Source organism: Pleuronectes platessa, chromosome 19, assembly GCF_947347685.1.
Source record: "Pleuronectes platessa chromosome 19, fPlePla1.1, whole genome shotgun sequence".
NCBI lineage: Eukaryota > Metazoa > Chordata > Actinopteri > Pleuronectiformes > Pleuronectidae > Pleuronectes > Pleuronectes platessa.
In genome coordinates this window covers 10,260,912-10,288,386 of record NC_070644.1, presented here as the reverse complement: position 1 = coordinate 10,288,386, position 27,475 = coordinate 10,260,912, and the positions used below count along the sequence as shown (strand labels likewise).

The 27,475-nt window shown below is 40.2% G+C and overlaps 5 protein-coding genes across 8 annotated transcripts; 2 read left to right on the top strand and 3 right to left on the bottom strand.

Annotated features, from left to right (window-relative positions):
* Positions 1 to 921: 921 nt before the first annotated feature.
* Positions 922 to 3,228, bottom strand: LOC128425011 (UPF0729 protein C18orf32 homolog). The gene is made up of 3 exons (XM_053411491.1): positions 3,092 to 3,228; positions 1,639 to 1,854; positions 922 to 1,298 (listed from the first exon to the last, which is right to left on the bottom strand). Exons 2-3 carry the CDS (start codon positions 1,816 to 1,818, stop codon positions 1,233 to 1,235), a joined length of 246 nt encoding a protein of 81 aa, XP_053267466.1. The 5' UTR covers positions 1,819 to 1,854; positions 3,092 to 3,228; the 3' UTR covers positions 922 to 1,232.
* rad1 (RAD1 homolog (S. pombe)) lies at positions 3,131 to 6,621 on the top strand. 3 transcript variants are annotated; one of them, XM_053411488.1, is made up of 7 exons: positions 3,131 to 3,278; positions 4,045 to 4,246; positions 4,386 to 4,494; positions 4,597 to 4,754; positions 5,005 to 5,105; positions 5,399 to 5,497; positions 5,672 to 6,621. In XM_053411488.1, the coding sequence occupies exons 2-7, from the start codon at positions 4,052 to 4,054 to the stop codon at positions 5,841 to 5,843; spliced, it is 834 nt and encodes a 277-aa protein (XP_053267463.1). In that variant the 5' UTR covers positions 3,131 to 3,278; positions 4,045 to 4,051; the 3' UTR covers positions 5,844 to 6,621. The 3 variants fall into 3 exon arrangements, with proteins under 3 accessions (XP_053267463.1, XP_053267464.1, XP_053267465.1); XM_053411489.1 differs by having other exon boundaries at positions 3,147 to 3,301; XM_053411490.1 differs by lacking the exon at positions 3,131 to 3,278 and adding an exon at positions 3,290 to 3,349.
* Positions 6,354 to 9,553, bottom strand: bxdc2 (brix domain containing 2). Its single transcript, XM_053411487.1, has 10 exons — positions 9,354 to 9,553; positions 8,890 to 9,001; positions 8,733 to 8,776; positions 8,578 to 8,648; positions 8,282 to 8,331; positions 8,106 to 8,179; positions 7,738 to 7,788; positions 7,494 to 7,595; positions 7,245 to 7,373; positions 6,354 to 7,013 (listed from the first exon to the last, which is right to left on the bottom strand). The coding sequence occupies exons 1-10, from the start codon at positions 9,480 to 9,482 to the stop codon at positions 6,747 to 6,749; spliced, it is 1,029 nt and encodes a 342-aa protein (XP_053267462.1). The 5' UTR covers positions 9,483 to 9,553; the 3' UTR covers positions 6,354 to 6,746.
* Positions 9,554 to 11,131: 1,578 nt separating this feature from the next.
* dnajc21 (DnaJ heat shock protein family (Hsp40) member C21) lies at positions 11,132 to 17,957 on the top strand. Of its 2 annotated transcripts, none has more exons than XM_053411485.1 (12): positions 11,132 to 11,535; positions 12,271 to 12,364; positions 12,487 to 12,610; positions 13,242 to 13,370; positions 13,486 to 13,790; positions 13,881 to 14,020; positions 14,996 to 15,089; positions 15,987 to 16,169; positions 16,260 to 16,308; positions 16,415 to 16,566; positions 16,890 to 16,977; positions 17,137 to 17,957. In XM_053411485.1, the coding sequence occupies exons 1-12, from the start codon at positions 11,439 to 11,441 to the stop codon at positions 17,293 to 17,295; spliced, it is 1,614 nt and encodes a 537-aa protein (XP_053267460.1). In that variant the 5' UTR covers positions 11,132 to 11,438; the 3' UTR covers positions 17,296 to 17,957. The 2 variants fall into 2 exon arrangements, with proteins under 2 accessions (XP_053267460.1, XP_053267459.1); XM_053411484.1 differs by having other exon boundaries at positions 17,134 to 17,957.
* A 377-nt stretch (positions 17,958 to 18,334) lies between these two features.
* On the bottom strand, positions 18,335 to 26,893 carry agxt2 (alanine--glyoxylate aminotransferase 2). Its single transcript, XM_053411486.1, has 14 exons — positions 26,597 to 26,893; positions 26,218 to 26,306; positions 25,891 to 26,081; positions 25,544 to 25,667; positions 25,354 to 25,448; positions 24,968 to 25,061; positions 24,688 to 24,781; positions 23,325 to 23,425; positions 23,028 to 23,120; positions 22,320 to 22,452; positions 20,270 to 20,358; positions 20,034 to 20,183; positions 19,199 to 19,297; positions 18,335 to 18,816 (listed from the first exon to the last, which is right to left on the bottom strand). The coding sequence occupies exons 1-14, from the start codon at positions 26,691 to 26,693 to the stop codon at positions 18,715 to 18,717; spliced, it is 1,551 nt and encodes a 516-aa protein (XP_053267461.1). The 5' UTR covers positions 26,694 to 26,893; the 3' UTR covers positions 18,335 to 18,714.
* Between the last annotated feature and the right edge of the window lie 582 nt (positions 26,894 to 27,475).

Genomic DNA, 27,475 nt, shown 5'->3' with positions numbered 1-27,475 from the left:
TCAAGGAAATCAAATACATTTTTGACCATCAAAACACTGAATAATAAATAGACTTATACCAACCAATTTTCTCCAATAAAACTGATATTATCACATTTATTTGCATTACTTATGTCTTGCACAGCAATATATGAATGAATAAAACATGCAGGACATCTCAGTTTATAAATAATGCATAAAAACTGGATGCTTCCCACAGTGTCAAATTAACAAAGTTTGGGCAGAATAAAGTTTGTTTTGTGAAAAGTTACCAGAGTTGATCTTACTGAAGATAAACACCTGGATTATATTTCTTTCGTCGATTGTAAATGACTGATGAATGATGTGTTTTAATGTCAACGTGTACATTTAGATATGATTCAGAGACCATACAAGATATCAGGCCTATTTTTGAGTCCATATATATATGGGGAATATGGAGTTGCAGATCAACTTTCGTTACCTGAACAAATGATATATCACAGAATATATAGTGTTTAAATTGGCATGTTTTTCCAACCTTTTAGCGATACTGATTAAAAAGAAATTAAGATTTAAAGGAGTATCTATAGATCTGGGTTTACTCAGGTTGACTTTAATTTGCATCTGCCAGCTACTGTTGAACAACAGGCGAGTGATTAAAAGTCTCAACAAAAACACCTACACTACCTAGTTTTAATAGATCTCATTTGTAACTATTAAATTTGAGAGTGAAGTTTATCTACACTATATTTACTGTGCTATATCTCACTTCATTAGGAGTAGAAAGAATGGAGTATAGATATAAGGTCTGAATTATTTATTTTATTCCAGTATGGTCATCTTTGCAGAGACATCTTGTTTATATAGCATTTGGAATATTAAAAATTGTATCCTTAAAACATTTCCAATATAAAGTGAGAATGGTGGGTGGTGTGGAAGCACAGCAGAGTATGGCAACAATAAATGAGCATCTTTTTTTATTTGAAAGTTCGGTTTTAACAAGTTTGACAAAGGAACATTATTCCATTATTCAATAAAATGAATGCATATATTATTTAATTAGTAACAGAGAAAATAGAACAACCATAAACCAATTTCCTAATTTTAATGTAACAATAGAGAAAATAAAATCAAACATTCAGACATAAGTTTGAAAGGTTATAAAATCCACTCAATTCAAAGAAGATTGATAAGTTAATTCATAGTTCATCTATATTATATTACTGGAATATTTACATTGATTTCGATGCATTATAAAACATTTGAGGTTGTCAGTCTGTCTTCTTATCTGCTGCTATAGTCGATCCATTGGCAGTGGCGTCCCCATTGCTTTCAGCCTAAAACGAAAAAGAACATTTCTTAAAAACAACTCATGAAAGATGCTGGAACCTAATACAGCATTAGTCACGATGTGGTAATGTGAAACCCAAATTAAACCCTCAGTATTCAATTTATATATTTTTAATATGATAAAATACATGAGCTGTGCTTAAGAGGCTGCTGTTTGTATATTAGGCAAGTTGTGGAAACATATTTATTCTTGTAGAAAGTCAGATTCTGAAATCACTGCCAGCCAGAAAAGTTTAAATTAAGCTGAAAGCAATACCACAGTATTCAAAGTAAAAAATACCAAGGTATCACAAATGCAAAAAGCCATGATATGAATCATTAACTCACCTTAAGTGTCCCATTACTGTTTTCACTAACTTTTTGGTCACTCATGCCCGTCTCTTGGACGGCTTTTTTGGTCCAGAATGTGTTAATGATTGGTGAGATGAAGGGATACAGGTAAGGCTCTAGGAACCTCTTGTAGACCCACAAAAGGACAGGAATCACAATACAGGGAATGCACACCATGACTGTTGCGAAAACAAGAGGTGCAAAAGGAAGAACCTGAAACAGAGAACGAGGATATATTAAGAAGGGGACTTTATACAGATATTTCCTCAGACAAGTTTGAATAGTTTCGAATTTTTCCTAACCCTGATTGAGGAGAAAGGTAAAGAGGATGTCACATCTTGTATAGATTGTAAAGCCCTATGGCAAAACCAAATTTGGGTGATTAATGACCTTTTTCTACATACTGTATTTGTCCATGAGGCCACTGTGAATATCAATGTAGCAGACTGATATTGATAACTGTGAGCATACAAAGAGGTTCTAATAATTAGATAAACAATCTGTAGGTTCACACAAGATGGTTGCAAAATGTTGTGGGTTCGATTTTTCGGGAAATGAGGTCAGTGACTGTCTTCGGACTGTGGACGGAGACAGTGCAACAGGATCACAATTGGGAAACACTAAATAAACTTTATTTAGAGAACACAAACATCATGTCAGCTCTGACATATTTGTTACTCAAAAATCTTAATTTGTAAAGTAACCAGTGGAAGAAGCTGTTAAATGTAGGAGTGAGAAGTAAAATGCTACCCTCTGAAATTCAGTGAAGTGTGATGTGGCCTGATGAATGTTAAACTTGTGGTGAATGAAAGATTATTAAACCACAGGATGGCACATTTCTAAGATGCTGTGAGTGGTGTCCGGCTGTATAAATGTTTGATAGAGATAAAGATGATCACCGCAGTTTCGACAGATTGTCACATGTGACGTGATAAACAACAGAGGTCAAATCGTCACTGGTCAGGTTTACAGTGTTGAAATACGACCTGAGACTGAGTTAACAACCTGTAACCCGAGTTTATTCAGAAGGAAAAAAAACTTCTGCATCAGCACTTTACAAACGCAAAGCAATAACTACCACTGCATTTTATTGCATTGTTAAGCACCGGACATCCTATTCTAGTTGCACTAGTTTTACTGTATTTAATGTTATTCTGCATTTTCCATCCACAGACGTATGTTGTGTTTCTATGGGGGGGGGAGGGTGGTTCTCATTAACAACGTAGATCTTTAGTCCATAATCTGAAACAATCCGAGGCCGCTCCTGACCACAGTTAATGTGTTATTACCTCGTTACCGATTAGACAAACACAGTCGACATGTCAGGCTGCTAGCTAACGTTAGCTTCCGGTGGTCGCTCGGCGGCTAAAGCTACAGCGGTTTGTAGCTAACCTGCCGGCTGGACAACATCTAACCACCCGCGTGACTTTAAAGGAGTAGTGATACTAACCTGTGTGATCACAAAACACCGGCGTGGTCACGTTAAATCAGCGCGATCGAGCTTTTTTCTCCTGTGTTTTGGACGCTGAGGCGAAATCTCCGGAATGTTAGCACCACGCATGCGCTGTGACGTATATCCGTAGAAGAAGAGAGGAGCGGAAGTAGCCCGCCGCGTCGCAGTCCTTCAAAACAACCGAGTAAGTTTCTGAATTACTACTTTGTAAGTGACTCACACACACGGCACCTCCGCCAACAAGACATTTAACAGGTTGTATTCACCGAATATGCCAGCTTGTACAAAGTATTAGCATATTGGCAGAATTTGCGACAGTTAGCAATTTGTTTTAAACGACGTACGAAATACGTGTTCCCCTGTCATGTAGCCTAGCTTAAAATAGATCCATAAGATACATGACAATGATACTGCCACTTTGTTTGTTGTACAATTGTACATGATATTGTTGTAATAGTCGTCTGATATTCACTTAACTGCGAGACTCACCCACATACTCAGGTTTACAACACTTTTTCATACAAATCCAGTCCTGTTGAGTGTAAATATAGTGTTTTTTGGGCTGGATCTGGTCTGTTGGTAAATAAAGATAACATAATCATTTTTGTGTGTTTTCACAAATGTAGTAATTGTATTAAATTGTCGTTAGCATCTTTGGTCTCAGTACAATTTCATTGTTAGGAGTTTCATTGCACATGAGTATAATGGAAATAAAGATCTTTGAAAATTTGATCCAGTCCAAATTTGGTACGTCTAGGCTAAGTTATTTTTGATCTGGAGCTGACTGATGTGGTCTCGTTGTGTAAACATCAATCAATTCAATTCAGCATCATGCTTGAATATCATCTTATCTAGATTGTAATAGAAAAGACGAGTGTTAACAAAATTTGGACATTACATGAAGATGTTTTATCAGTTTTTACTCTTCCCGCCCTGTGTCTTCATTTCAGATGCACAATGCCTCTGTCCACCCAGTCTCAAGCTGACGATGAAAAATACGTTTTGGTTGCGAGTTTGGATAACGCCCGCAATCTCTCCAACATACTGAAAGCCATCACCTTCAAGGACCATGCCATCTTCAACGCTACACCCAACGGCCTGAAGGTCACTGTGGAGGACTCCAAGTGTCTGCAAGCCAATGCGTTCATCCAGGTGTGTTTACATTTATAATACACCTTCAAAATGTCCATTGAGTGCGTGGAGCGAGTCCTGGTTTGTCTAGAGTGTAACAATGCGTTGCATCTCCTTTTAGTGGTGACATTATAAACAGTAAACTCTTTTTTTATTGCAGGCTGAGATCTTCCAAGAATACACCATAAAAGAAGATGTGGTGGGTTTTCAGGTCAATCTCACTGTTCTGCTGGACTGCCTCAGTATCTTTGGAGGAAGCACTTTACCAGGTAAAGATAAAGGAAAACTGATTTATATAAGTAGTACAATTATATTATTACCCCTCTCGAAACTGTCTCACTATCTTCATGATCTCCCTCATCTGACACCAGGAGTATCAACCGCCTTACGAATGTGCTACAGAGGCTACGGTTACCCTCTGACCTTGTTCCTGGAGGAGGGTGGCGTGGTGACTGTTTGCAAGATCAACACACAAGAACCAGAAGAGCCAATTGACTTTGAATTCTGCAGCTCCAATGTCATAAACAAGGTGAACTTTGACTATTTCATGCAATGAAACTTGAACACTAAAGATCCCTGCCTACACTATAAATCAACATAAAATTATCAGATTGAGTAAAACAAGTAATAAGCCAATACTAACCAATCCTTTACATCCTGCAGTTGGACATTATTGACTTAAATTCAAAGATGAATCAAGAATAGATTAGACATCATCTGATGTGAAAATAGATGTTGATTACATATATTTAATTTATGTGTGTCTGGGTTTTTCTTAGGTGATCCTGCAGTCGGAGAGTCTGAAAGAACCCTTCTCTGAACTGGATATGAGCAGCGAGGTGCTACAGATCACCATGTCCCCGAGCCAGCCGTACTTTAGGTGTGTTGTTAAACCAGATTGAACATAGACAAAATATTTATGTCCAAGTCAGTTATTAAGCTATGGTTAGTTTGATGAATCTATATAATGTGCAAGGTTCACCTAATACTGCGATTACTATTTGAACTATTGCTTGATGAGTCATCACTATATGATGGATAGTATACTTTCTATCTTTGGCTTATGGCTATATTTGCTATACTGCTCAGTCTTTTCAGGATGCAAATTTGCATAAGTTTGCCTTTATTGTTTAATTTTTCATACTGACTCATCAATTTCTTCATCTCTTTCAGGTTGTCTACTTTTGGAAACTCTGGAAACGCCCATTATGATTTCCCCAAGGACTCAGACATGATGGAGCTGTTTCGTTGCACAAAGACTCAAACCAACAGGTGAGCACAGAGCAATGAACATCAGTGCATTAATAAAACTTCAGAGGAATGAATAACACTGGTACGACCTAAAGGTGGACGAGGAGAACTGGAGACATTTTATTACCAAACACTGAACACTTTTTTAAGTAAAGCTCTACCTTCTGTACTGTCCCCTCCTATTAACTGCCGCAGGTACAAGATGTCCCTGATGAAGCCGTCAACCAAAGCTCTGGCTTTGTCCTGTAAAGTCTCGGTGAGGACGGACAGCAGGGGCTTCCTCTCTCTGCAGTACCTGGTCCGGAACGATGATGGACAGATCTGCTTTGTAGAATATTATTGCTGTCCTGATGAGGAGGTGGAGTGATTACAGTGCGTCCATTAATCCGTGTTTTAAATAAGCACTTAAACATCAGTATAGGCCTTCACTGAGGACAAGAGGATTAACTCCGCAGCCACTGGTTGCACACAGGGGAAGTAAATGCAGGGCGACAAGATGGATAATGGACAGTGAGGAAGATTGTTTTAACAAAATCTGCTGGTTCATCATTTTCCAAACACTCACAGTTGAGTGTGACATTGCTACTGGACGTGTGGTGAGATGTTGCCTACCTGCTCTTGTTTTGCAACTGTCTGTAGTGACTTCACTACATGGAAGTTCATAATTGTATGCAGTTAATGTATGGGGTGTTGTTACTATGGAGACCAAGCTATTTCAAGTCAGAAGTCTCAATGTGTGAACACTGTAACTTCGTGAGTCTACATGGCTTGTTGTCCAACTGAGGCCATGAGTTACTTTGCCCTTCTAGTGCCCATAATGTTGAAGCTGACATTTTTCATGACATTGTAAGGAGTAGACATCAGATGATACGGAGACTAAGTTTGAAAACGTTTTATTTCTAGTACACAGAAAACAACTGTAGATAAAATCAATAAACATTATTTTTTTACAATGATAGAAAATTTTCTTTTAATCATTGTTGTGGAAATGTTGGCAGTATTGCAAAAGATGGGAGACTTTTGTAACCAACTACAATCTGCACAATCTTCTTGTGATTGATAAGCGAGCAAAATATGTATTGTACGAAATCATAATATGGTAACAAACGCTGAACACGTGCATTATTAAAGATCTTTTCCAGGACTGTCAAATATGTGATTCTTCAGTGATGAAGTCTCATAATATTTGATATGCACATGACTGCACTGTGAATCACCACATTCTCTTTCTTGAGACTGTACTGAGTCATTGCAGCATTAAGTCATCCACTCATCGTCTTGTGTATCCGCCTCCCTCTGCCATCCGCTTCTTCGCCCTTTTCAAAGCTTTGCGTTTGTTTTTAGTGGACACTTTTCCCTCCGGCGCTTCTGTTTCGATGTGAACAGGCTTGTCCTCGGCCGGCGTAAAGAAGACCTCGTCTGTGACGTCAGTGTTCAGATCCTGCTTCGCGTCAGTCCTCTTCATTTTCTGCATCTCCTTCACCATCTGCTTCTCACGGACTCTGGCTGCCGCTGCGAGTCGGATCTCTCGCCGGTGCTGTAGGTGTGAGAAGAAAACGATAAACTCAAGCAGGAAGCAAAATGACCAACGGTATAATTAAAAGTCTGCAGCAACTGGGTCCAGTTTACTTTTGGAGATTCAACCTGGGCATGAAACCCAACAATTTGTATCATGTCAATGTGGTTTTAGACTTCTAAGTTTTGCCCAACCAAAATGCATATTTACAAAAAAAATGTAGGGTTTCAACTGGCATAAACTGGGCTTTACCATGTTAGGAGACTGGAAATCTGGGTTTTCAAAGAGTGTAGGCCCTCCGAAGCTCCCCTGAAAGACCTTAATGAGGTTGAGAACCAAGCGAGGCCCGATCTCCACCAGAGAGGCGTCCTCCTCGATGATCTGCACATTAAGAGTGGACAGAGAAATTATTACCAAAGAAGAGAAAAATGCAAGTATTTGAACACTGGAAGAGACATTCTCCTAAAGTGATCTACTAATAGGTTTTTTTGCACACATTACCTGGTAGTTTCTAAACCATATCCTCTTGTCTGCGATGGTGAATGTGAAGACGTGGTCGACAAATGGTTGACTCTTAGGATGGTAGCGGGGAGTGGAAAATGTCTGCAAAAGAAAAACACAATGAGTACGTCCTTGCATGACAAAGTTAGATGTACAACCTACTCAGCTTCCAAACAAACTAATGCTTTTAAGATCATCAAATGTAATTAGATTAATCCTTCTGAACAGCATCGTGTAAACAGACCTGGATGAAGAGCTCCTTCAGTAAAGCATACTGAGGCTCCTTGTCGAACGTCTGTGGGTGAAAATGCAGACAAACGGTCAGATCTTGCTCATTCTTTGAAAGGTTCTTTCACTCAATGAATCATCGAATGAAAATGCATATTCTAAGACAATGGTCTGTCAAAGCAGCCGGGGAATACGACACCATATATTACTCTGTAATTAAATGAAGTTATTACAGCTCTTGTTTTCAGTGAAAACATCTGGTCTTATCTTTAACCATCATTGTAGGTCTTTGTTGCACAGCTTCTCATTATACATTTCCAATTGAAATATATCTAATTAACAGGATTACGGTCAGAGTGTCTCCCTCTTGATTTTGGAACTCACCGGATCGAACGACAGCAGCGGCCTGGATCCTTTGAGGCAGTTTCCTGTCATTTTGAGTTCAGCCAGTGTATGAACTGTGGAGGAGACAATCACATTACTTGAATTTATATTCCTGTGGCACACGAAGACAGATGTTGTCTCCTGGATTTCAGGTCTGCAATAAAGAAGTTACTCACTATTCTGAACGAGAAACTTTGCAGAAGGTCCATGAGGGCTGTTTGCAATCCTGTAGAGACAAGAACATTGTTGAAGTTGTTCTACAACACTTGAGGTTAATGCTTAATTAATGTGTCCAAAGCTCTTCTCAGACTGTTCTGATAAGACAACGATAAGTATGCATGTTCACAATGAGTCTCATTTGACCACTCGTGATCAGACCTCATTTCCCCACTATGTACAAATACACATTATGCTGTCCGACTCTACAGATGTGGTGTGAGCGATCAAATGGGGTCAAAGATAAAACACTCACCACATGTACAGGTCCTGCTTCTTCTTGGCCTCGAAGAAGAGGCATTTGTTGCAGTTTTTTATTTCACACACCTGCACAAACAAAGACAATCTTTAACTCTGCTATAATGTCTGTGTGACACAAAAGTTTGGCCCGAGAGTAAACATCAGACTCACCTCATTCACCACAAACAACTTGTCCTTTCGGTCCATTTTCGTATCTAACAGGAGAAAAAACTGTTAATATAACAATACCCACATCTCTGCTCAACATGGTGACACGAGTCAGAACGTGTCTTTGGGGGAGATATTACTTTCCATGAATGACACTAACCTGCTTTTGCATGAGGCATCAGGGTCCTTAAATCCTGCATCATGTGTCTCGTTCTGTAGTTGATGCCCCTTGAGGAGAAAATGAGGACTCGCTCCTTGTTGGTCCATCTCCCCTGTTACAGGACAGGAAATACCACAAATTCAAAATAAAATCATTTTATTAATGAAAGCATGTTGGACTTTGAACGGGTCCCTTCTTCTGGTCAGGCAGAAAAAAATCATGTTCGTCTCGGTTGGTGAATTATTCGCTACATAACTCATCAGACAACTGACCAACATGTGTATTAACGACCCTCTCACAGCACGTGTACATTTAAGTTATGTTTCCATATTAATAACAGTGTGTCAGCTAAAGTTACGTGTTTAACAAAAGTGATATTGATGATATTTAGCAAATTAAATACAACACGCACGAGTGTTGACATGAGCTAGTGAGCTAGCTAACTTCGGTGGCTAGTAACTTACCGACGACACCGGAGCAGGAATTGTGATTTCGTTGACTACATTCGACTCTTCGTTGCCGCCTTCGACTATTTTACCCTTCTTAGCTTTTTTACTTGCGGGACCGGCTCCTCCACGTTTTCTCTTGAACATGTTGAGTTTTAAGACGCGGAGCTCGTGCAGCCACAGAGGAACTCACACAACACACGTGTGGACGGAGAGGACGAGGGGGCCTCTAGTGGCGCGGAGGTAGTACTGCACGTAACAAACCCCTGTAAGTGTAAATATTTAGACAGACCCATTCTAAAGAACAAAACAATTAAATTATAGACTCTTTAAGAAGAGTCTACAACCCTAACCCTAACCATAACCCTTTCTTTATTTTAATAATAATGTAATTTAAATATTATTCAGGTAATGAATCATTCCATAGCTAAGTAATGAATTATTTTATAAATCTAACCGAGTCAGAAATTGTATTATATGTTAAGTTTCCCCATCGGAAGCTACAGCCACGGATGCAAGTCTCTATTTAACCACTAGAGTTCGCTGGGGGATTAGTCATGGCCAATGAAGACATCTACATGGTGAAATGAGAGGTGTGCGTGTGCATGGCCATATAGTTATGCTCTGGGTTATCAAGTGCATTAATATGCCTGTTCTGCTGCATCTACTGCAGTGGAAGGTGAAAACCTTTATTAAACCTGTCTGGAACACGTGCAGAAACAAATCAAAGATGGTGAACAGTGGGGCAACAGCAGCTTTGAAGACTGAGGAAGGAACAGATACAAATTAATGTAAAAATATAAACTGTTATCTTAATTGATGGTAATGAGAAATGATGGGGGCTAAGACTCCTGTGCAGTAACTCAAAATGCAGCCTGTTGCATGAACGGTTCAGATTTCCTGTGTGTCATGACCTGAGTAAAGATGGCATCTCTATGTTTGGGTCCAGGTATTTGTTACCACTTGAGCTAATGAGCTATTGCATTGTATAATACAAGTTAACTATTTCATCTCACTGCTCCCATGTTTCCTTTTGTTCTTCTACTCCCACATGTTTACAGCGGTCTTTAAACTGTATCGTTTAATCATATGATCACATATTTTTGTGGCAAAAAAGAACATTTTGTAAAAAAACAAAAAAAACATGGTACAAGTAGCTTAAAGTAAAAATGTGGAAAATGTGGGAAATGGCCACTAAATGCAAAAAAACAGGCTTCCTGTGCGTTTTTCAAAATGCACCCATACACTTTTTTGTTTGCCTGGTCAATCGATACAATTGTATCGATTAGGTGTTTAAAGCATGTTGAATCATCCAGTATCTAAAATCCAAAAATATAAAAGTAACTTTTAAGTAAGGCTGTCAAATATTTGTAGTAAAGTAGAAAATACAATTCTTTGAATTACACAGACACACACACACACACACACACACACACACACACACACACACACACACACACACACACACACACAATATTGTGTCCATCTTCTTGGTGTTTAGTTTCTTATGGGAATGAGCTGGCGGGGTGTGGCCTAGGGTAGAGTGGTCGTTACTCAACCAGAAGGTTGGGGGTTCAATCCCCACTTTTCCCCATCTGCATGCCGAAGTGTCCTTGGCAAGATACTGAACCCCTAAATTTGGCAGAACTTCAATCCCCTATTCATTGATTGCACTATATCTTGCACTATGTAAATAGTGTCATTCTATCATTTCAACGGTAGATGGCAGTATAACGAGATGAGAGCCTCAAATCAGCCGCAATTCGAAATAGAATAACATCTATTCTCGCGAGATTTACCGGCACCACGGAGATCTCGTCTGTGTCTGATCGTATGGTCCCTAAAAGCCGCTGAGAAACAACAGCTTGTAGACGCTGTTGAGTTTCTATATTCACATGGCAGATATTTAAATATGTAAGAGGCGAATATTACACTAGTGTCACTTTCACCTGAGAACTCTGGGTCACTTCAGAGACAAACTAGAGAAGCTGTCTGGCTGCTAGCACGCCGCAGCTAGCTACATGCTAAGGTTAGCCTCGTCGGGGACAGCGTAAGCAACGAGGGTTTTATTTTCAGGTTTTATTTTTCAAAGTTTATCTAAAGATGAAGTGTCACTACGAGGTGTTGAGCGTGAAGCGGGACGCGGGAGATGACGATTTAAAGAAAGCGTATCGTAAGCTCGCGCTGAAATGGCATCCAGGTGAGTGCTAGATACAACATGTCATCTGTGATGGATCTAAGAGGCGTTTACATTATTATCGTAGACTCTGCTATGGATGGAGAGATGTTGTATTGTGATTGTAACACGTTGGGCTCAGTATAAAGTCTCATAATGGGCTTGTGAATATTAAAACAGCTGCTTAATTCACATTCCTCGAAGAGAGGAGACTGTACCTGTCAGAAAATGTAGATTATACACGCAGTCTCTTAAAGTGAATCTGAACAGTTGAGGATAACTCAGAATTGAATATGGAGCTGCAGCAAATAGATGATGATGGATTATTAATCTGTATAATAAATTATTTGTTTCAATCACTAATTCTAATCACTGTTTTTTAACAAATGTCCCACATTTAATGCTTTCAGCTTCATAAATGTGAGATTGTAACGTCTTTCTTGTATATGATGATAAACTGTGCTTCTGCAGGATCAGAAATTACACTGTACCTCAATTTGAGAAGATGTTGACCTGGTCGAGACTTAATTTGTAGAAGACTCAGATTCATCTTCCAGAGATTCATCTGGAAAAATAATCTATAATAAAAAAAAAAAAAATAGTTCTAGTTTTTGGTTGCTTGTCTGCATCAATTATTCCTTTCCTGCTCTTTAAAAATGTTTGAAACTATGCAGGTGCCTCCCTTACACCCATTTAAAATACTTGCGTCAAATGAACATTATTATGCTTTCAACTCTGGTTTCCCTCTGAATTTTCCAGATAAAAACTTGGATAATTCTGAGGACGCAGCAGAGAAGTTCAAGCTGATCCAGGCGGCTTATGATGTCCTGAGTGATTCACAGGAGCGGGCTTGGTATGTACGAATGTATTCCATCACTGAATGTGAAAAGAATCTCAACTTTCTTGTTGATGCAGTATATCTGACTGTGTTATGTGCAGACTGTAGCATTGTGGGTCCTTTTTATGTCCCTGCAGGTATGATAATCACAGGGAGGCTCTGCTGAAGGGAGGAGTGAGTGGAGACTATGAAGACGACAGTATTGACCTGCTGCAGTTCTTCACAGTCACCTGTTATTCTGGCTTTGCAGATGATGACAAGGTGAGTGTGTGCTCATGTGTGAGGATCATGTTGCACAGTGTGCTAGAGAAGAGAGAACTATTCTACCAACTGCTCACAGTTTACCGAAGCCTTTAAACTAAAGCATATGAACCTTGAAATGTAATCTCAACCTCTAAAGAATGTACAACACAACTTGATTGGACATCGTCTTATTTCAAAAGTCAGAGTAACCCAGGGATTGTGGCACCACACACTTTAATAACAGGTCAGACTGTCTGTCCTCTTCTGATACTTGTTAACAATAAGAGAAAGGAGAGATGACACTATCAAAAGGCTGATTAAAGCACATATTCACGTCAGCTGCAGGACTGTGGGTGAACAAACAATTCTACTTCACTTTATAAAATGTCCAGCCCTCTTCGTGGCACATCATAACACCGAGCCCCTCCATCTTTCTATTTTCTATTTACACACAGGAAGTACTTGATGAAACCCAGGCAGAACTTTCTTTTTGTCTAAATTCATAGAGAACCACTAGAGGGCACCACCTTAACGACAGCACACTCTTCATCCTTCAGAAATATGGGGGCAGAAATCCTGCCGGCATCTCAGAACATTTATTCATTATCTAGTTTTCTGTCTTTTTTTTGTCTACTTTCTCTCTCCCTAGGGTTTTTTCACAGTTTACAGGAGTCTCTTTGAGTCTATTGTTAAGGAGGAGATGGAGCATGTCAAGGTAGAAGATGAAGAAGACGAGGAGTTTCCTCCCTTTGGAGACTCGAACAGTGACTATGATACCGTAAGTTAAACCCACACCCAAAATACTTCCCTTAAAGGTTCTTCATTTTTTATTTTATACAAAAACTTTATTACTAATTTATTCAACTGTTCCTGGTTCTGTTTCCATATCACAGGTAGTGCACGTGTTTTACGGCTACTGGCAGAGTTTCTGCACTCGTAAAAACTTTGCCTGGAAGGAGGAGTACGACACGAGACAGGCATCCAACCGCTGGGAGAAGAGGGCCATGGAAAAGGACAACAAGAAGACCAGGGACAAGGCTCGAAAGGAGCGAAACGAGCTGGTGCGACAGCTGGTGTCTTTCGTGCGCAAACGTGACCGCCGCGTGCTGGCCCACAGGAAGCTGGTGGAGGAGCAGAACGCAGAGAAGATCAAGAAGGTGGAGGAGCTGAGGCGGAAGCAGAAGCTCAACCAGGCCAAGTGAGTAGTGCTTGGACAGTGAAGTGAGAGTGACATTATTTTCCTCTACTTCTTGTTCACGCTCACAACACTTTGATATTTGCTCCAAAGACTGGCGGAGGAGTACAAGGAGCAGAAGTGGGCGGCCATGTCTGAACTTGAGAAGGAGCTGCAGCAGATGGAGGCTCAGTATGGAGAGGAGTTTGGCGATGTGTCGGAGAGTGAAGAAGAGGACAGCGAAGAGGCAGGAGGTCAGTGAGTGTGAGATTCAAGCCCTATTCCCCTGCATGCTGGCTGCGTGCGTGCGTGTGCGTGCGTGTGTGCGCGTGCGCGTGTGTGTTAAAAAATAAGGCACCGATAGATTTCCCCCAAATTTTACTAGGGGCGTCTATCAGCTGCTGGTGCGGTTCTCCTACACTTTTCTGATGACGGTAGAGTGAAGAGAACTTGGCTGTTATCGTCGGATTCTTCTTGGTAATGCTCATCCAGCAAAGTCGTCCGCACGGCAAAACCTTCTTCCCACTGCAACACAAGTTCTTTATAATAGTGATGGAAACAACACAAAGCGAAACTGAGCGGGAAAAAAATCAAATTCACTAATGAAACAAAGGGGACTTAAACACCAAAACTCATATCGCAAAGTAAATGAAAGAAAGTAAACACGGTGCTGCGGGGAATAAAATGAAAGCATTTTCTAGTAGTCATGTGGGATCTGTGGGATGATTTCAACTGGAGAAATCTGAGGCAGAACTACGAATAGAAGCCTCCCACGGGACGCCCATTCTCCTCTTGTGTCTAATGTAAAAACAGCTCTACGGCTAAAACACTGCAAACCGTTGACTGTTCAACTAAATAGAAAAGAACAGAAAGCACTGTATAATATACTAATATTATTATTATTATTATTATTATTATTATTAATACAAATTGTTACACATTGTTTACATTGCATATGATACTCTCAATGCACATGAAAAGTGAGGGAGTGTGGCCAGCCATATAGTCTTTACCCGTGGTTTAGGAAGAGCCAGTAGATCCCTGCCTGACGATCTTAGGCTCAGTATTAAACACTGTGTTTAAACACAGTGAACTGTTGTCTATTATGTCTCAGTTTCAGGGAAGCAGGTGATATTTGGCATAAACCGTCAGACAAGCTGCTGGTGTTGAGAGAAATGTTCACAGATTTGAAATGTATATTTTAACCAATGCATATATATGATTGACAGATGCAGACCAGCCTGATGGAGACGAACTGCCGATTGATTATTATGACGACCTGTACTGCCCGGCCTGTGACAAATTATTCAAATCAGATCAAGCGTGAGTATCCACCCACCCACCTCCTGTCTTCTGAACTCACCATGCAAAACCTTTTTTATAAATCTTTTATTTAAAATGGTAAAGACAAGTAAGCTCCTTTATGAGTGAATGAAAAACTTTAAATCCCTGTTTCAACAGTTTGTTGATAAATGTCAAAGTGTAAGTATTTACTCAGTATGATAGAAGTAACAAACACCACTCGAGAAATATAAAGAGCTTCAGGCTGAGGTATCTGAAGTGGTGGTTTCAGTCGGGGCCATACGAAGCACACTAAACTATGTAGGACTTAAAGTGCATCAGCTGATTGGAAATGCAGTGCATTAGTTAATTTGTGACAAATTGAAGGCCAAATGGAAAAGTTCCTTCATGCTGTGGGGCTATGGTTGATATTTTAAAGATGGACTATTCAAACTTGCCAGTAATCAGTTCTAACTGAAATCCTACTGACAATCTTAAAGAGAGAACTGAACTCCTGCAAAGTTAAAAGCATCTATCAATGGAAAGAGTGACAGAAAAGGGCTTAACAAGCAGCTTATGGGTGATGGATGATAGATGTGTATAGAAACATTTAGAGGCCGTCAATGTTACAGGACGTTCTGCAACCGAATGCAAATCTAAAAGATTTAGCCACACGCTAGTTTTCATCTGCCGTCCCTGGCAGCATGATGCTGAAATAATAAATAGACATATGTAATAAAAAACAGACCCACATACAGACATCAACAAAGCCACATGGAAAGAAACACAATTGAGCAGTAAAAAATCATATAAACCTACTCAAGCTGCAGAAGATCTAGTATTTAGCCTTTAGTTTTTTTTAATGAGGGAATGTCCGTAATCATTTTAACGACTCTTCTGTTTTTAATGCTTTATAAAAAAAAAATTGTCCATCTCCAGAATGAAAAACCATGAAAAATCCAAAAAGCACCGGGAGATGGTGGCGTTGCTAAAGCAACAGCTCAAGCAGGAAGAGGAATTACTTGGTGTGAACGGCACCGAGAGGGAGGAAGGAAATGAGGATAATGACCCGGAAGAGGTGGAAGAAGAAGAAGAAGAGGAGGAAGAAAAGCCAAGGCAAAAGTATGTCGCTGTGATAGTAGAAAAAAAAAACGTGTTAATTCTTATTTTTATTTTTATTTTTGTTGACATTTTTCTTTCCACCTGCAACAGGTTGTCCAAAAAACAAAAGAGGAAAAAGAAACAGAAGGAAGTCGTACACGTGAGTCTTATTTATTTATTTGTTTATTTATTAAATAATGTAAATGAATGTTCTCATTATGCCTGTGGAGTACAACTTTCTTCTAAAAGCTTCTTCTTTTCTCTAGTCATCCTCGCCTCCACAGCAGAGCGCTCCGGAGGAAGTGGAGGAGAAGGAGAAACCAACGCCGACCACGTGCGAGGAAGACGTCCCCCACGCGTCAGCAGACCCGACAGAGCCTGAGGAGCAGGACGACCCCCCCCCCACAGAAGTCAAGAGGTCAGTCCGGGTTATGCAACATCTCCAGTTTTGTTTTCTGACACACTCAGGATAGTCACCTGTGGATTGGTCATGACAAGTAACAGCTTTTGATTCCCATTCATGTATTTGGTTTCTATAATCAACGAAGGAAATAAAATCTTAGGAAACAAGCTCTTTGGAAAAACAAGAACCTGAATCATTTCATGAGCAAATGGTACAAGAAAGGGAGATAGGGAGAAATAAGGGGTCGTTTGACACAGTTGATCCCTGGATTAAATCATCCAGGAAAACACACAGTTACATAATGTGTTAATATTTGCGTTTAAATGTTTCATCTGCAGCTCTGGGAAGACGAAAGGAAAGAAGGCAGGAGGAAAAGACAAAACGAAGAATGTCAAGACGAACACAGGAGGAGAAGAGTTTCCTGAGGTTAGTACAATAAAACACAAAGGGTTTTACAGTCTGTGTCCCAGTCTGTGTTTTTCTTCTTATCAATTCAATCACCTCCCCCTACTGGCATAGAATGATCAGTACGTGTATCTGTGTCCACACTACTACATAATTTCTCCCTATTTCCACCTCCAGAAGGAAGTGAACCTTCGCTGTGGGATCTGCAACTACGAGTTTCCCACGAGAAACAAGTTGTTTGACCACATAAAGACTAGCGGCCACGCCATCGCTCTCTCTGCAAACGGCTCACACAGCGCCACGAGCAAGAGCAAAAAAGACAAGAAGAAAAACAGATAACGCGACTGAATCCGGGCAGATGAAGCTGAAAGAGTTTGAACCAGCTGGAAACATGATGAAACGTCTCTCAGGAGGTAGATGAAGCAAAAAAGCGGACTGAGAGAGAATAGTTTTTATTTTTAAATACTCAATTATCATATTGGGTGAGATGACTGTGTATATGTGTGAGGGATTGAGTCTTCCAGGTTTGAATGAACCACGACCTCTCACAGTAACTTATAAATCACTGTACAGATAAACCCACACAGGACGTCCCAACACAAACACTGATACCCAGAAACCTTACTGTTTGAAAAACCATCTCTCTTACCGTCATGAAGTGCATTATGAAAATAAATGTGATGATGCATGTTGGTATTTATACAACAATCCTGGACTGATTTCCATACATTTTTCTGACCGACAATAAACTGTTATCAGCTATTCCTGTACATAATATACATCTGTACCCTCGTATGCTGTTGTATCACATTCATATTTATAGTTGTTGGTTTGCAGACTACTGTTAAAATCATCAAATCTACCAAAATGTTTTATTGTTTTTACTGATAAAGGAAGGCCTGCTGGATAAATTAGATGATGACATACCCAGCAGACATCATAAGCGTCACCAGCTACACTTGTAGATTGATGGCCATGAATAAAAGTCAGCATTGACCAGATCAAGGACGGGCTGCAGAAGTGTTCTACTGTGTCTCATGGCTCCACTCCTGCTGCTGCAGCCGAGTTAAATCTGTTGCCTCCAAACCAGAAACCGAGCATTCACATTAAGAACTAACAGGTGGATGGTCGTCCACGTTTTCAAACTTCAAATTGTTTAGTTACGTTGTGGAGTTGTGTCATAGTGCGTCAGAAAGATCTGATGCAAACAAATATTCCTATCTATAATGATAATGATGCGTTTTTTTGCTGGGATGATGTTCCTGCAAACAACAGCTGACATTGGGCGAGAGGCGGAGTAAACCTTCCACAGTTTGCCAGTGTGTAAAATAAGATATTTACCCTGTTACCTCCAGAAAACAAACTTATTTTCTAGCAATAGGATGAAAAAATACATTTTATTGCAAGATAACGAATATGATTTATGTATATATGGGATCAACTGGATTAAAAAAGATGATTAAAGCTGTTAGCTTATATACCAGAAATAGACAGAACCTTTACAAAATACCTACAGATTCATTGTTATTACATTCATCAGAAAATTTTTCATAAATCATAATATATTGATAGACCTAAGTGGATCGGAAAAGCACAATAACTTTTCTGAAGATGATGCGCTGTACAAGATATATTTTCTCATTTAATTCATGAGTTATTGGGTTATGTACTGAGCTTTTATAGTATCAATTATAATTACTAGTCATTGTTCAAAAAGGTTCAAGAGAAGTTCACTTCTTCAGAGGGTCAGCATGGCGTTCATCTTCTCTCCATGTAGTCGTGGACGGACTTTTCAAAAACTGCCAGGAAGAAATCGGCGTCTTCCATCGTGATGCACATTGGGGGTTTGACACGAAAGGTCTGAAAAGGTGAACCATAAAGAAAGTGATTATTAAATAGCCGAGATACTGATGAGCAGGACAGTGTTTGACCAGGTGAGGGGCCTTGTTCTTTCTCACACTGACGGCAGAGCATCACATCAGCCGGAACGATGAAAGGTGAAGTAATTAATAAATTAATAATTAATTGATTATTCTTGAATTTAGTATTCTTTGTTTGTCATTGACTTTGAACACATGCATTTTAGAACAAGCTGTAATTCAAGTTGAAAATACAGAAAAAAAATGTTTTCAAGGATAAAGCAGAAGTTTTGAAAGATGTGTTTTTTCTCCTACAGATATTTATCACTAAGCTGCTGATGTTTATGATGTTAATAAAAAAGACAGAAGGTGATGGCTGGTACCTGTCCATATACTCCTCCTTTCCCTATCAGGATCCCCATGTCCTTGACGTCCTCGAAGATCTTATTCATTTCATCAGGAGGCAGAGGGTCTCTGCTGGCCTGACAAGAGAAAACGTGACGGTTGACGTTTAAATATTTCCTGTGTTTCATATAGGTCATTAAACACTCCTCCAGCAGCTTCATTGGCTCCCGGTCAAATACAGCATTGTTTTTAATATTCTGCTCCTCACCTATGAGGCCATCCACAGTTCCGCTCCTCTATACCTTTCTGAACTCCTGCACATGGACACACCCTTCCCGCACTCTCAGTTCTTCTTCTATCATCCACCTCACTGGACCACCTGCCCGTTTGACTACCATGGGATCTAGAGCCCTCAGCCTCTGGAGCTCTCTACCACCAGACATTCGCAACATTGACTCTTTCCCCATTTTTAAATCTCATCCGAAAGCTCATCTTTTTAAACAGGCATATTCAGTCGGATTTTCTTCCATTTTGCAAACTACATGTATTAATCAATGTTCATTCTATTTATTTTAAACATTATCTTGATGTTTTGATACATTGCTTTTTTGTTGTGTTTTTATCTCTGCCGTGTAAGGTGACACTCGAGCCCACTTACTTTTAAATGCAATTAACAAAATTAAAAAAATTAAAACGTTAGAGCACCTGTAGTGCATTCACTGCAATTGGAATAGATCTTTCACAATTCCAGATGCTGGTCTGGCTAATGGTTAACTGGAGCACTGCTGAACCATGACCCCCAGGAGGCCCAGCACATATTACACAACCATGTGAGCGGGAGTGAGTGTGTCACTGCTGTAACAGTCTCAATACCTTGTCTTTGACCATTTCCACACCGATCTGCAGGCCTTTCCCACGGACATCCCCGATAATCTCATACTTGTCTCTGAGCTTTGCAAGTTCCAGCATCATATAGGTGCCCACTTTGAGGCTGATCTGCTGCGTGCCGTCCTCTTTGATTGTCTGTTAAGTAAAAGAGATAAACATGGTATAATTCATTGTGCTTATGGGATTAGGAACTCGTGTAGAAAGACAAGAGGAATTCTTACGTCAAGTACTGATGAAGCGACTGCACAGGCCATGGGGTTCCCTCCAAACGTGTTGAAGTGAACGCCCTTGGCAAATGAGGCGGCGATTTCTGGAAAACACATGAACAATCAAGCTCATACCTTCATCCACAGCTGCTTTCAGATTAAAATGTCTTTTAAAAATATTGATTTGCTCTGACTACATACAAATAATTTGTGAAGCCATCATCTCTTCATGATCACTGAAGTGTCATCAACGATTATTTGATGTGGAGCTGTCCCTCTCATACGCTAACGAACTCTGGGGATCCTCATTTGGTCTTTCTTTTTGGACTTTTCATTTCCTTGTTTACCTTATCATTTGTATGATAATATTTGATGCATCCTTCCTTGTGTCTCTTCATCAATTATCAATCCGGTGATTCTTGGTTCCTGTCTTATTTGGACATTTTCACTTAATTTCCTTGGATCTGCATTCCTTTTTTCCACCCTATGTTCTTATTTTTCAGCCACCAGCTCTCACTTTGCATCTCAAATCTAAATAAAAAACGCATTCGCAACCAGAAACAAGCAAAACAGATAAATACAACCATCACAGGTCGTTGCGTTCATGGGATTAGTGTCACAAAGCCTCTCTATGGCCTGTGCACTTTGATGCTAATGCCATATGTGCTCATATGCAACTGCTGTGCATCATCAGTGTGTCAGTCATATTGAGAATCATTCCTATTTCATTATGAGAGCAATTCTTCTTCCTTTCACATTCAGATTTTGCGAAGCTTTGCCTCAAAAGGATGATCTCTCTCTCAAATAGCCCCTCCTCTCATGCACTTTTGCACCAATGTCCTGTGCTTCAGTTGAATCCTTCTCACTAGGGCTGCTTCTGCTCATGCTGGTTGTGAAAAGAACCAATAGAAGGCCAGATATGACGTTGACCAATGAAACTGTCACTGTCTTATTTGCAGAAGTTTTCACTTGACTTCTTACAGTTCCAGAGGCCTGGACAGCACACCCGAGCACATTCAGGCTGATGTCAGTCACCACGCACAGCTCGAACCACATATCTAGTAGCCTTCAACAGTGACTGAAAACAAATGGATGGAGGGGGCAGGGTGGGGCCTGCTCAGGTCATGGTGGACCCTATGTAGGGCCGAGGTTTACTAGAAGGTCTGTGCTTCGACCCCTGGCTCCTCCATTCCATCTGCTGAGGTCTCTAAAGTGCAGGTGGGAGAAACCTCTTTCTTCCATTTCGATACAGTCAAACACAACCCTCACTGGACAGGGATTTGAATCCAATGCGGATCTTTACAATCACTCACTTACAGACATTGTGCAGGTCCATGCTGGCAGACCCACTGCACATACATCCCATCCCCAGCCATCGGCTTTTTAGCTGGTGTGGTAGTAGAGGGCTGAGCACCCTCCTCATGTTCTTCAGAACGGAGGCTAATGGGCTTATCCCTGGAGTCATCCCCTTGCTAGGTCCACATTCTTTGCCATCAGACTGGAACTCTAACTCGGTCGGTGGGTGATGACATGAAGCCGTTCACTCCAGCTGGCTCACTGAATCTTGTGATTGGGTAATTGCTGGTCCCAGGCTAGCTTTGTCCTGTATTGGCTAGTCTTGAAAGAGACTAGTGCACAATGCTCACAAGTGGAGGGGTGGGGGTTGTTATCGTGGCACAGTGTTGTAGTATTTGGCAGGAAGCTCAAACAGCATGATTGACTGCCCCAGCAGTTTATTTACCAAGTACCCCTTTGGTGGTACTCAGATGCAATGATGATATTTTTTTTAATGGAGCATAATATCTGATCTACCTAACATCAGATAGATAAAATAGTTTTTCTTCAATGATTCTTTTTTATGTTAATTAATCTGTCGGGCAGTGAAGTATTAGCTGTTGTTTGGAGCCTGTTGATTCAGGCCTGACTGTCAGCTCACAAAATAAAGCTACATTATTCATCCTTACTCGGGAATAAAAACAGAAACTGTCTCATCTTGCAGCTTGTCAACACACTATGCATTATACAGTTGTAAGCAGGGTTTTTATGTTTCACAGGATTATCTCACCTGGTGTTGTAACAACAGCTCCCATTGGGAATCCATTACCGATGCCTTTCGCCATCGTGACCATATCGGGAATGACGTCATGACCTTGGAAACCCCAGAAGTGGGTTCCTGTTCGTCCAAATCCAGTCTGCACCTGAAGACGCAAAGGAAATTATAAAGTTTGTGTACAGCACAACACCACAAACTTTCCACAGCAGCCCATTAGCACCTTGTATTCAAAAGCTTTGCAATATGGGGTTTGCATTTTAGGCCCTTTATCTTGGCATAATAATTGCTGTTTTTAGCCTAATTACCAACGGCAACAGGCAGATTTAGAGTGAAAAACCTCTAAAGCCCCACAGTAAACTTCTTGCCCCAGTTAAGAAACACCTGGTGATCTTAATGGAGCGAGATATTTATTTTAGAGATGTTTTAATCTAAACAGACCCTCAATGAAAATAAATGTGGGACTTCAATCTGTGAGGTAAGTAGAAAAAAAAGTTTTTAATTAATGAAAATATTGATTTGTGTCCAATGGATAAGAAAGAGGATTTTTTTTTTCTACTATATTTTCATATTAACTGTATGGTTAGTTATATGATGATAATATTATCCAAACCCAAAGATTTACTCCTGTACTGTTCATATAAAAAAAATGAAATCCATTGAGTTTATACATTGTAAATTGAAAAAACACCTTAAAATATTAATAAAATCGATGTATTTTACCTCATCGGCGATGCAGACGCCTCCTCTCTCTCTCACAAGTGTATAAGCCTCTTTCAGGAAGTTTTTAGGGTACTGCACAGCTCCTCCAACTCCCTGTATACACCAATCACATTCACATCCCATATTAAACAACACATACACTTCACAGAAGACTCTTTTTGTATTTATTTGCTAACAGTATATGACATGCAGTAAGAAATGGTAATAATCAATGTGTCAAAGCAACAGATCTGAAACAGAGCAGTATTTATTTATAATTCCAACACCGTATTTCTGCTCCGCAGCAGAACGTGGTACCTGGATGGGCTCCGCAAAGAAAGCAGCAATTCGACTTGGGACACTGGTAGCAAACGTCTCTTTGAGCTGTCCGATGTACTGTTCATTTGCCATGCAATGACCTGTGGGATGAACAAAGACAAGACCTTTATATCATTTAGCACACACATTAGCATGCATAGACAAATGGGAAAATCCCCCAAATAATCTTTATCTTTGTCTAAAATCTATGAGCTGAGCAACGGTTCAACTATTTTTCAAGCGAGTTAGCGTTGTTGCTTGGCCCTAGCCCTTTATGGTAGAAAACCTGTGCTACAAGTTCAACCACTGAATCTCTATTAAAACGTCAGAAGCAGCGCAAATTTAAGAGCAAACAGGGGCTATTTGAGTACAAGGACAGGGTTTAGATGAAAAGTGATACAAAATCTGAACATAAATTCAACACGTCATGTGCTTAAACTGAAAGACCACGCTCTTGAACAAAGCTGATAAAAAACCTCCATACTCATTGACATTGTAAAGCAGAACCCTAACTAGCACTGTTGTTTCGAATGCGGTGGAGAGTGATACAAATAGCATTTTCTCTTGTCTTCGGAGTGTGTTTGAAACATGTATGCCTGAATGCCCCTCAACAAATAAACAGGGTTGTGTGTTTTATCAGAGCTGCAGGCGAGCAGATGATGGACTGGTGGAGATAGAATGTGCGTATTTACAAATATTTGTAAAGAGGATGGAGTTACATCTATCCCATTTAAATCTCATGTGATCATGGTATATGAAATTTCGAGTGACAGATGAGTTGTTAGATCGACAATGCCAGGAGAGGAACTTGAATTTTGTCCTAACTAAACCTGCTGCTGTTTTAAATTATACTATATAAAGCAGAGGAACATGGCGCATATTGACTGATATTGATATTTTGCAGCTGATTGCAGTTTGTATTGTATATACAGTCATTTTGATATTCTGATCTTTTCCAGTTAAACTCGCTTGCTGAACTATAACAGAAATTCCTGAAAATGGCAAAAGGTGAAAGGTAACAGAGGTAAATGATCGACAGCAGGAGACAGTGAACTTTACACAGGAACTTCTAGAGTTTCTTTTGTCTCATTTGCAGGATAAAAACAGAGCAAAAGTCATGTACTCAGTCAAACCAAAGATCCTGTTTTTTATGGATGTTGTGCAGTTAAATTCAAATTCAATAAAAATACACACAACCTCTAGACATGTTTCGATCTCCTTGCATGAATACATTATATGAAAGTGTTGTAAATGATTTGAAGGACTAATCCAAACATGACTGTAATGTATTATGACCCCCCCCCCCCCCTTTTTATAAAAACAGTGCGAGTGTGTTGAGCCATGTGTGCACGTGTTTGTGTACCTTGAGCACAGCCACAGTCTCTGATGGTCTGAACCGGAGAGTCCCTGCAGTGGCTTCCTCCCCAGGGACCTCTGAACACATCGGGACACATGGTCTGTTCATAGGGAAGAAACATGATCAGCTGGGTCGACCTGACAGCAGCAGCAGTCACTCATCATTAAAAAGATCACATCATAAAACAATATATTTCAGATGAATCTATGGGATCATTGTAAAAATACAGGGAACATTTGGTGCAAATTTATTATAATTTCATTGTAAGACATTGTTGCATACATACATTTGTGCAGCCTGAAGCACCGGCAATGGGATATTTATATGCTGAGTTGGAAGTAAGACCAATGGTCTGTGGGCTGCCACCGTGATAAGATCCTCTGGAAGAAGAAAAAAACAAATATATATATTTTTTTTTATATTCCTGATTAGAAGTTTGAATCATCAACCTTGTAATCTAATGTTTAATCTGTGTGTTTAAACAAGTGTGTGCTACGCCTCAAATAACAGTCTACTTGAATCACTGCGAAGAACAAACTAATGTAAAACCATTATAAAATGAAAACACTGCACATACAATTTAATCATTAACCTTATATAAAAGTCATGTTATTTAAATCTTATGTAAAGTCAAGCTATTACTATTACAATCAAGATACACAAGACTTGTACCTGAAAGTGATGATATCAAAGTTGCCTGTGTGGAGTCGAGCCATCATCATTGCCAGGTCATTGGCTTCCGAGCCACTGTTGGTCAGATATACCACCTAGACAGGGAAACACAAAGGGAATAACATTTTTATTTGACAGTTAATCTCGATCCACACGTAAAGTGAGCCAAATCAGGAGTCCACACAGGTACCTTGAGAGGATCTGGGAGGTGGGAGGCTAGTTTCTCACAGTACTCATGCAGAGGAGGGTAGACGTAGATGTTGGTCGTATGCCACAGTCTCTTCAACTGTTGCAAGGCAGCTGCTGTTACTCTCCTGTACATACAGACGTCAGAAATAAGACAAATATAACATCAACATCGCTCTTATTTATATATTTCTGTGTGGAGATTGCATGTTCTCCCTATGTCTGTGTGGGTCTTCTCCAGCTTCATCCTGCATGTAGACTGGGGGCTCAAGGGGACATGTGGTATAGATAATGGATGGATGAATGGATCTACTATCAGTTTGTGACCCAGTAAAGAACAAAAGATCTTACGGGTGGCAGTGGCCCACGCTGACTGTTGCAACGCCGGCAAAAAAATCCAAATACCGCTTCCCGTCCACGTCCCACAGCCACTGCATGTGTCCCTGGTGGACAAACACTGGCTTCTTATAGGAGGTAACCTTCATGATCATGGGGTTGCAGTTCTTTCTGCGGATCTCCATCATCCGCTCTTTGGACATACCCTGAACAGAGACAAAATACAAACAGGAGAAAAGGAGTCACGGTTTACGCAGGGTGTTTATCTTTTGTTTTCCTTCATGCTGAGTTTGTCAAAGAGCTGGAGACACCGTGGTGATGTTGGGAGGATGTTGCTTTTACCTTGTATTCCTCTGGTTTGAAACTGCATGGGGGCATCTCTGGGATGTCTCTGGGGAGGTGTCTGGGGGAGGTCTTCTGATATAATGCACCTGTGAAACCATTGTAATGGAAAGTTTATATTGCGAGGTTGAGATAATATACGCCTTTCAGGAGTAAAAATTCATCGAAACAGATTCATCAATATTTAATAATCATCATAGAGCCCTCGATTATATAATTATAACTTCATGAAGGTGGGATTTATTTTGGGACTATAGATATTTGACTTTAAACCCCAGCTGATTTATTTCTAAAGGGAATAAAACCCCACTAGTGATGTGGGTTCTCTGAGGCAGCGCCACACACCAGCAGAATATGGTGGGTCTCCATGGTAACTCACCAGTTGGCAGGTGGAATTCTGTGGACGAGCCGGGCGGTCGCCAGCGGGACGCTCCTGTTAGAGCTCGTCCCCGAAGACAGGAGCCAACTTTATACATGTTGTTTTTAGGATGCAGAAGAAACACACACTCACACACACACTGACACACACACTGACACGTTCTGACACACACTCACAGCCGAAGTGGTCTCTCGCTGTCACCGGTTTCTCAAAGCTTCTGCAGGTTGTAACTTCAGCTTCTGTGAGAAAAGTCCAGCAGCCAATGAACCCGGGTCCAGCCCCCGTCACGTGTCACGGGATGCGCGCGCCCCCCCGTACAGATGATCGTAAGTGGGCATAGCTTGACAACATGTAGCTGACTTGACAAAACAGATGATATGCAAGCGGGGAGGTCTCAGGTTTGGCGGAGAGTGGATTCGTCAGGCACAGAAGAAGTAAACGTGTGTTCTTGTGAGTCTAGGAAGGATCTCATGGTGTCCCTGACCTCACTTCTATCCCTCTGAAGAATTTGAATATTGGAGCATTTCTCCCTTTTTTTTTTATTAAGCTTTACAAACCAAAGAACCAATAATAATAGTTAAAGAACAATTATATAAATCAGAAAATCAAAGGAATGTATTTATGAAGTAGTTCCGCATCATCCATCTGCAATATTAAAATATGGATGCGATATTAATGACCTACAGTTTCCCTTTTGTTGCAGAAAGAAAATACTACTTCTGATTTAGTTAAATTATGAATGCAGGAGTTCAAACTGTATTTGAGTATTTATGTTTTATCTTAATGCTACTTCCAAATAACTAATCCACCATTAGTGCAACAATTCCTCCTTTGAAAAACAAGTTTACGTTGGCAGACAATTTGGTTAAGGCAACATTT

What these genes read in the sequence shown, in the direction of transcription:
- rad1 (XM_053411488.1), top strand. Translation starts at nt 4,052, where the DNA reads ATGCCTCTGTCCACCCAGTCTCAAGCTGACGATGAAAAATACGTTTTG. An exon ending in TGGAGGAAGCACTTTACCAG is followed by an intron (nt 4,495 to 4,596) that starts GTAAAGATAAAG and finishes ATCTGACACCAG; the next exon opens with GAGTATCAACCGCCTTACGA. An exon ending in ACAAAGACTCAAACCAACAG is followed by an intron (nt 5,498 to 5,671) that starts GTGAGCACAGAG and finishes TAACTGCCGCAG; the next exon opens with GTACAAGATGTCCCTGATGA.
- agxt2 (XM_053411486.1), bottom strand. Translation starts at nt 26,693, where the DNA reads ATGTATAAAGTTGGCTCCTGTCTTCGGGGACGAGCTCTAACAGGAGCG. An exon ending in AGCGTGGGCCACTGCCACCC is followed by an intron (nt 25,668 to 25,890) that starts GTAAGATCTTTT and finishes CTGTATGTACAG; the next exon opens with GAGAGTAACAGCAGCTGCCT. An exon ending in GTGCTTCAGGCTGCACAAAT is followed by an intron (nt 24,782 to 24,967) that starts GTATGTATGCAA and finishes CCCTATGAACAG; the next exon opens with ACCATGTGTCCCGATGTGTT.
- bxdc2 (XM_053411487.1), bottom strand. Translation starts at nt 9,482, where the DNA reads ATGTTCAAGAGAAAACGTGGAGGAGCCGGTCCCGCAAGTAAAAAAGCT. An exon ending in GATGCCTCATGCAAAAGCAG is followed by an intron (nt 8,777 to 8,889) that starts GTTAGTGTCATT and finishes TTCTCCTGTTAG; the next exon opens with ATACGAAAATGGACCGAAAG. An exon ending in AAGCAGGACCTGTACATGTG is followed by an intron (nt 8,332 to 8,577) that starts GTGAGTGTTTTA and finishes TTGTCTCTACAG; the next exon opens with GATTGCAAACAGCCCTCATG.
- LOC128425011 (XM_053411491.1), bottom strand. Translation starts at nt 1,818, where the DNA reads ATGGTGTGCATTCCCTGTATTGTGATTCCTGTCCTTTTGTGGGTCTAC. An exon ending in ACAGTAATGGGACACTTAAG is followed by an intron (nt 1,299 to 1,638) that starts GTGAGTTAATGA and finishes TTTTCGTTTTAG; the next exon opens with GCTGAAAGCAATGGGGACGC.
- dnajc21 (XM_053411484.1), top strand. Translation starts at nt 11,439, where the DNA reads ATGAAGTGTCACTACGAGGTGTTGAGCGTGAAGCGGGACGCGGGAGAT. An exon ending in TTATTCAAATCAGATCAAGC is followed by an intron (nt 15,090 to 15,986) that starts GTGAGTATCCAC and finishes GTCCATCTCCAG; the next exon opens with AATGAAAAACCATGAAAAAT. An exon ending in CCCCCCACAGAAGTCAAGAG is followed by an intron (nt 16,567 to 16,889) that starts GTCAGTCCGGGT and finishes TTTCATCTGCAG; the next exon opens with CTCTGGGAAGACGAAAGGAA.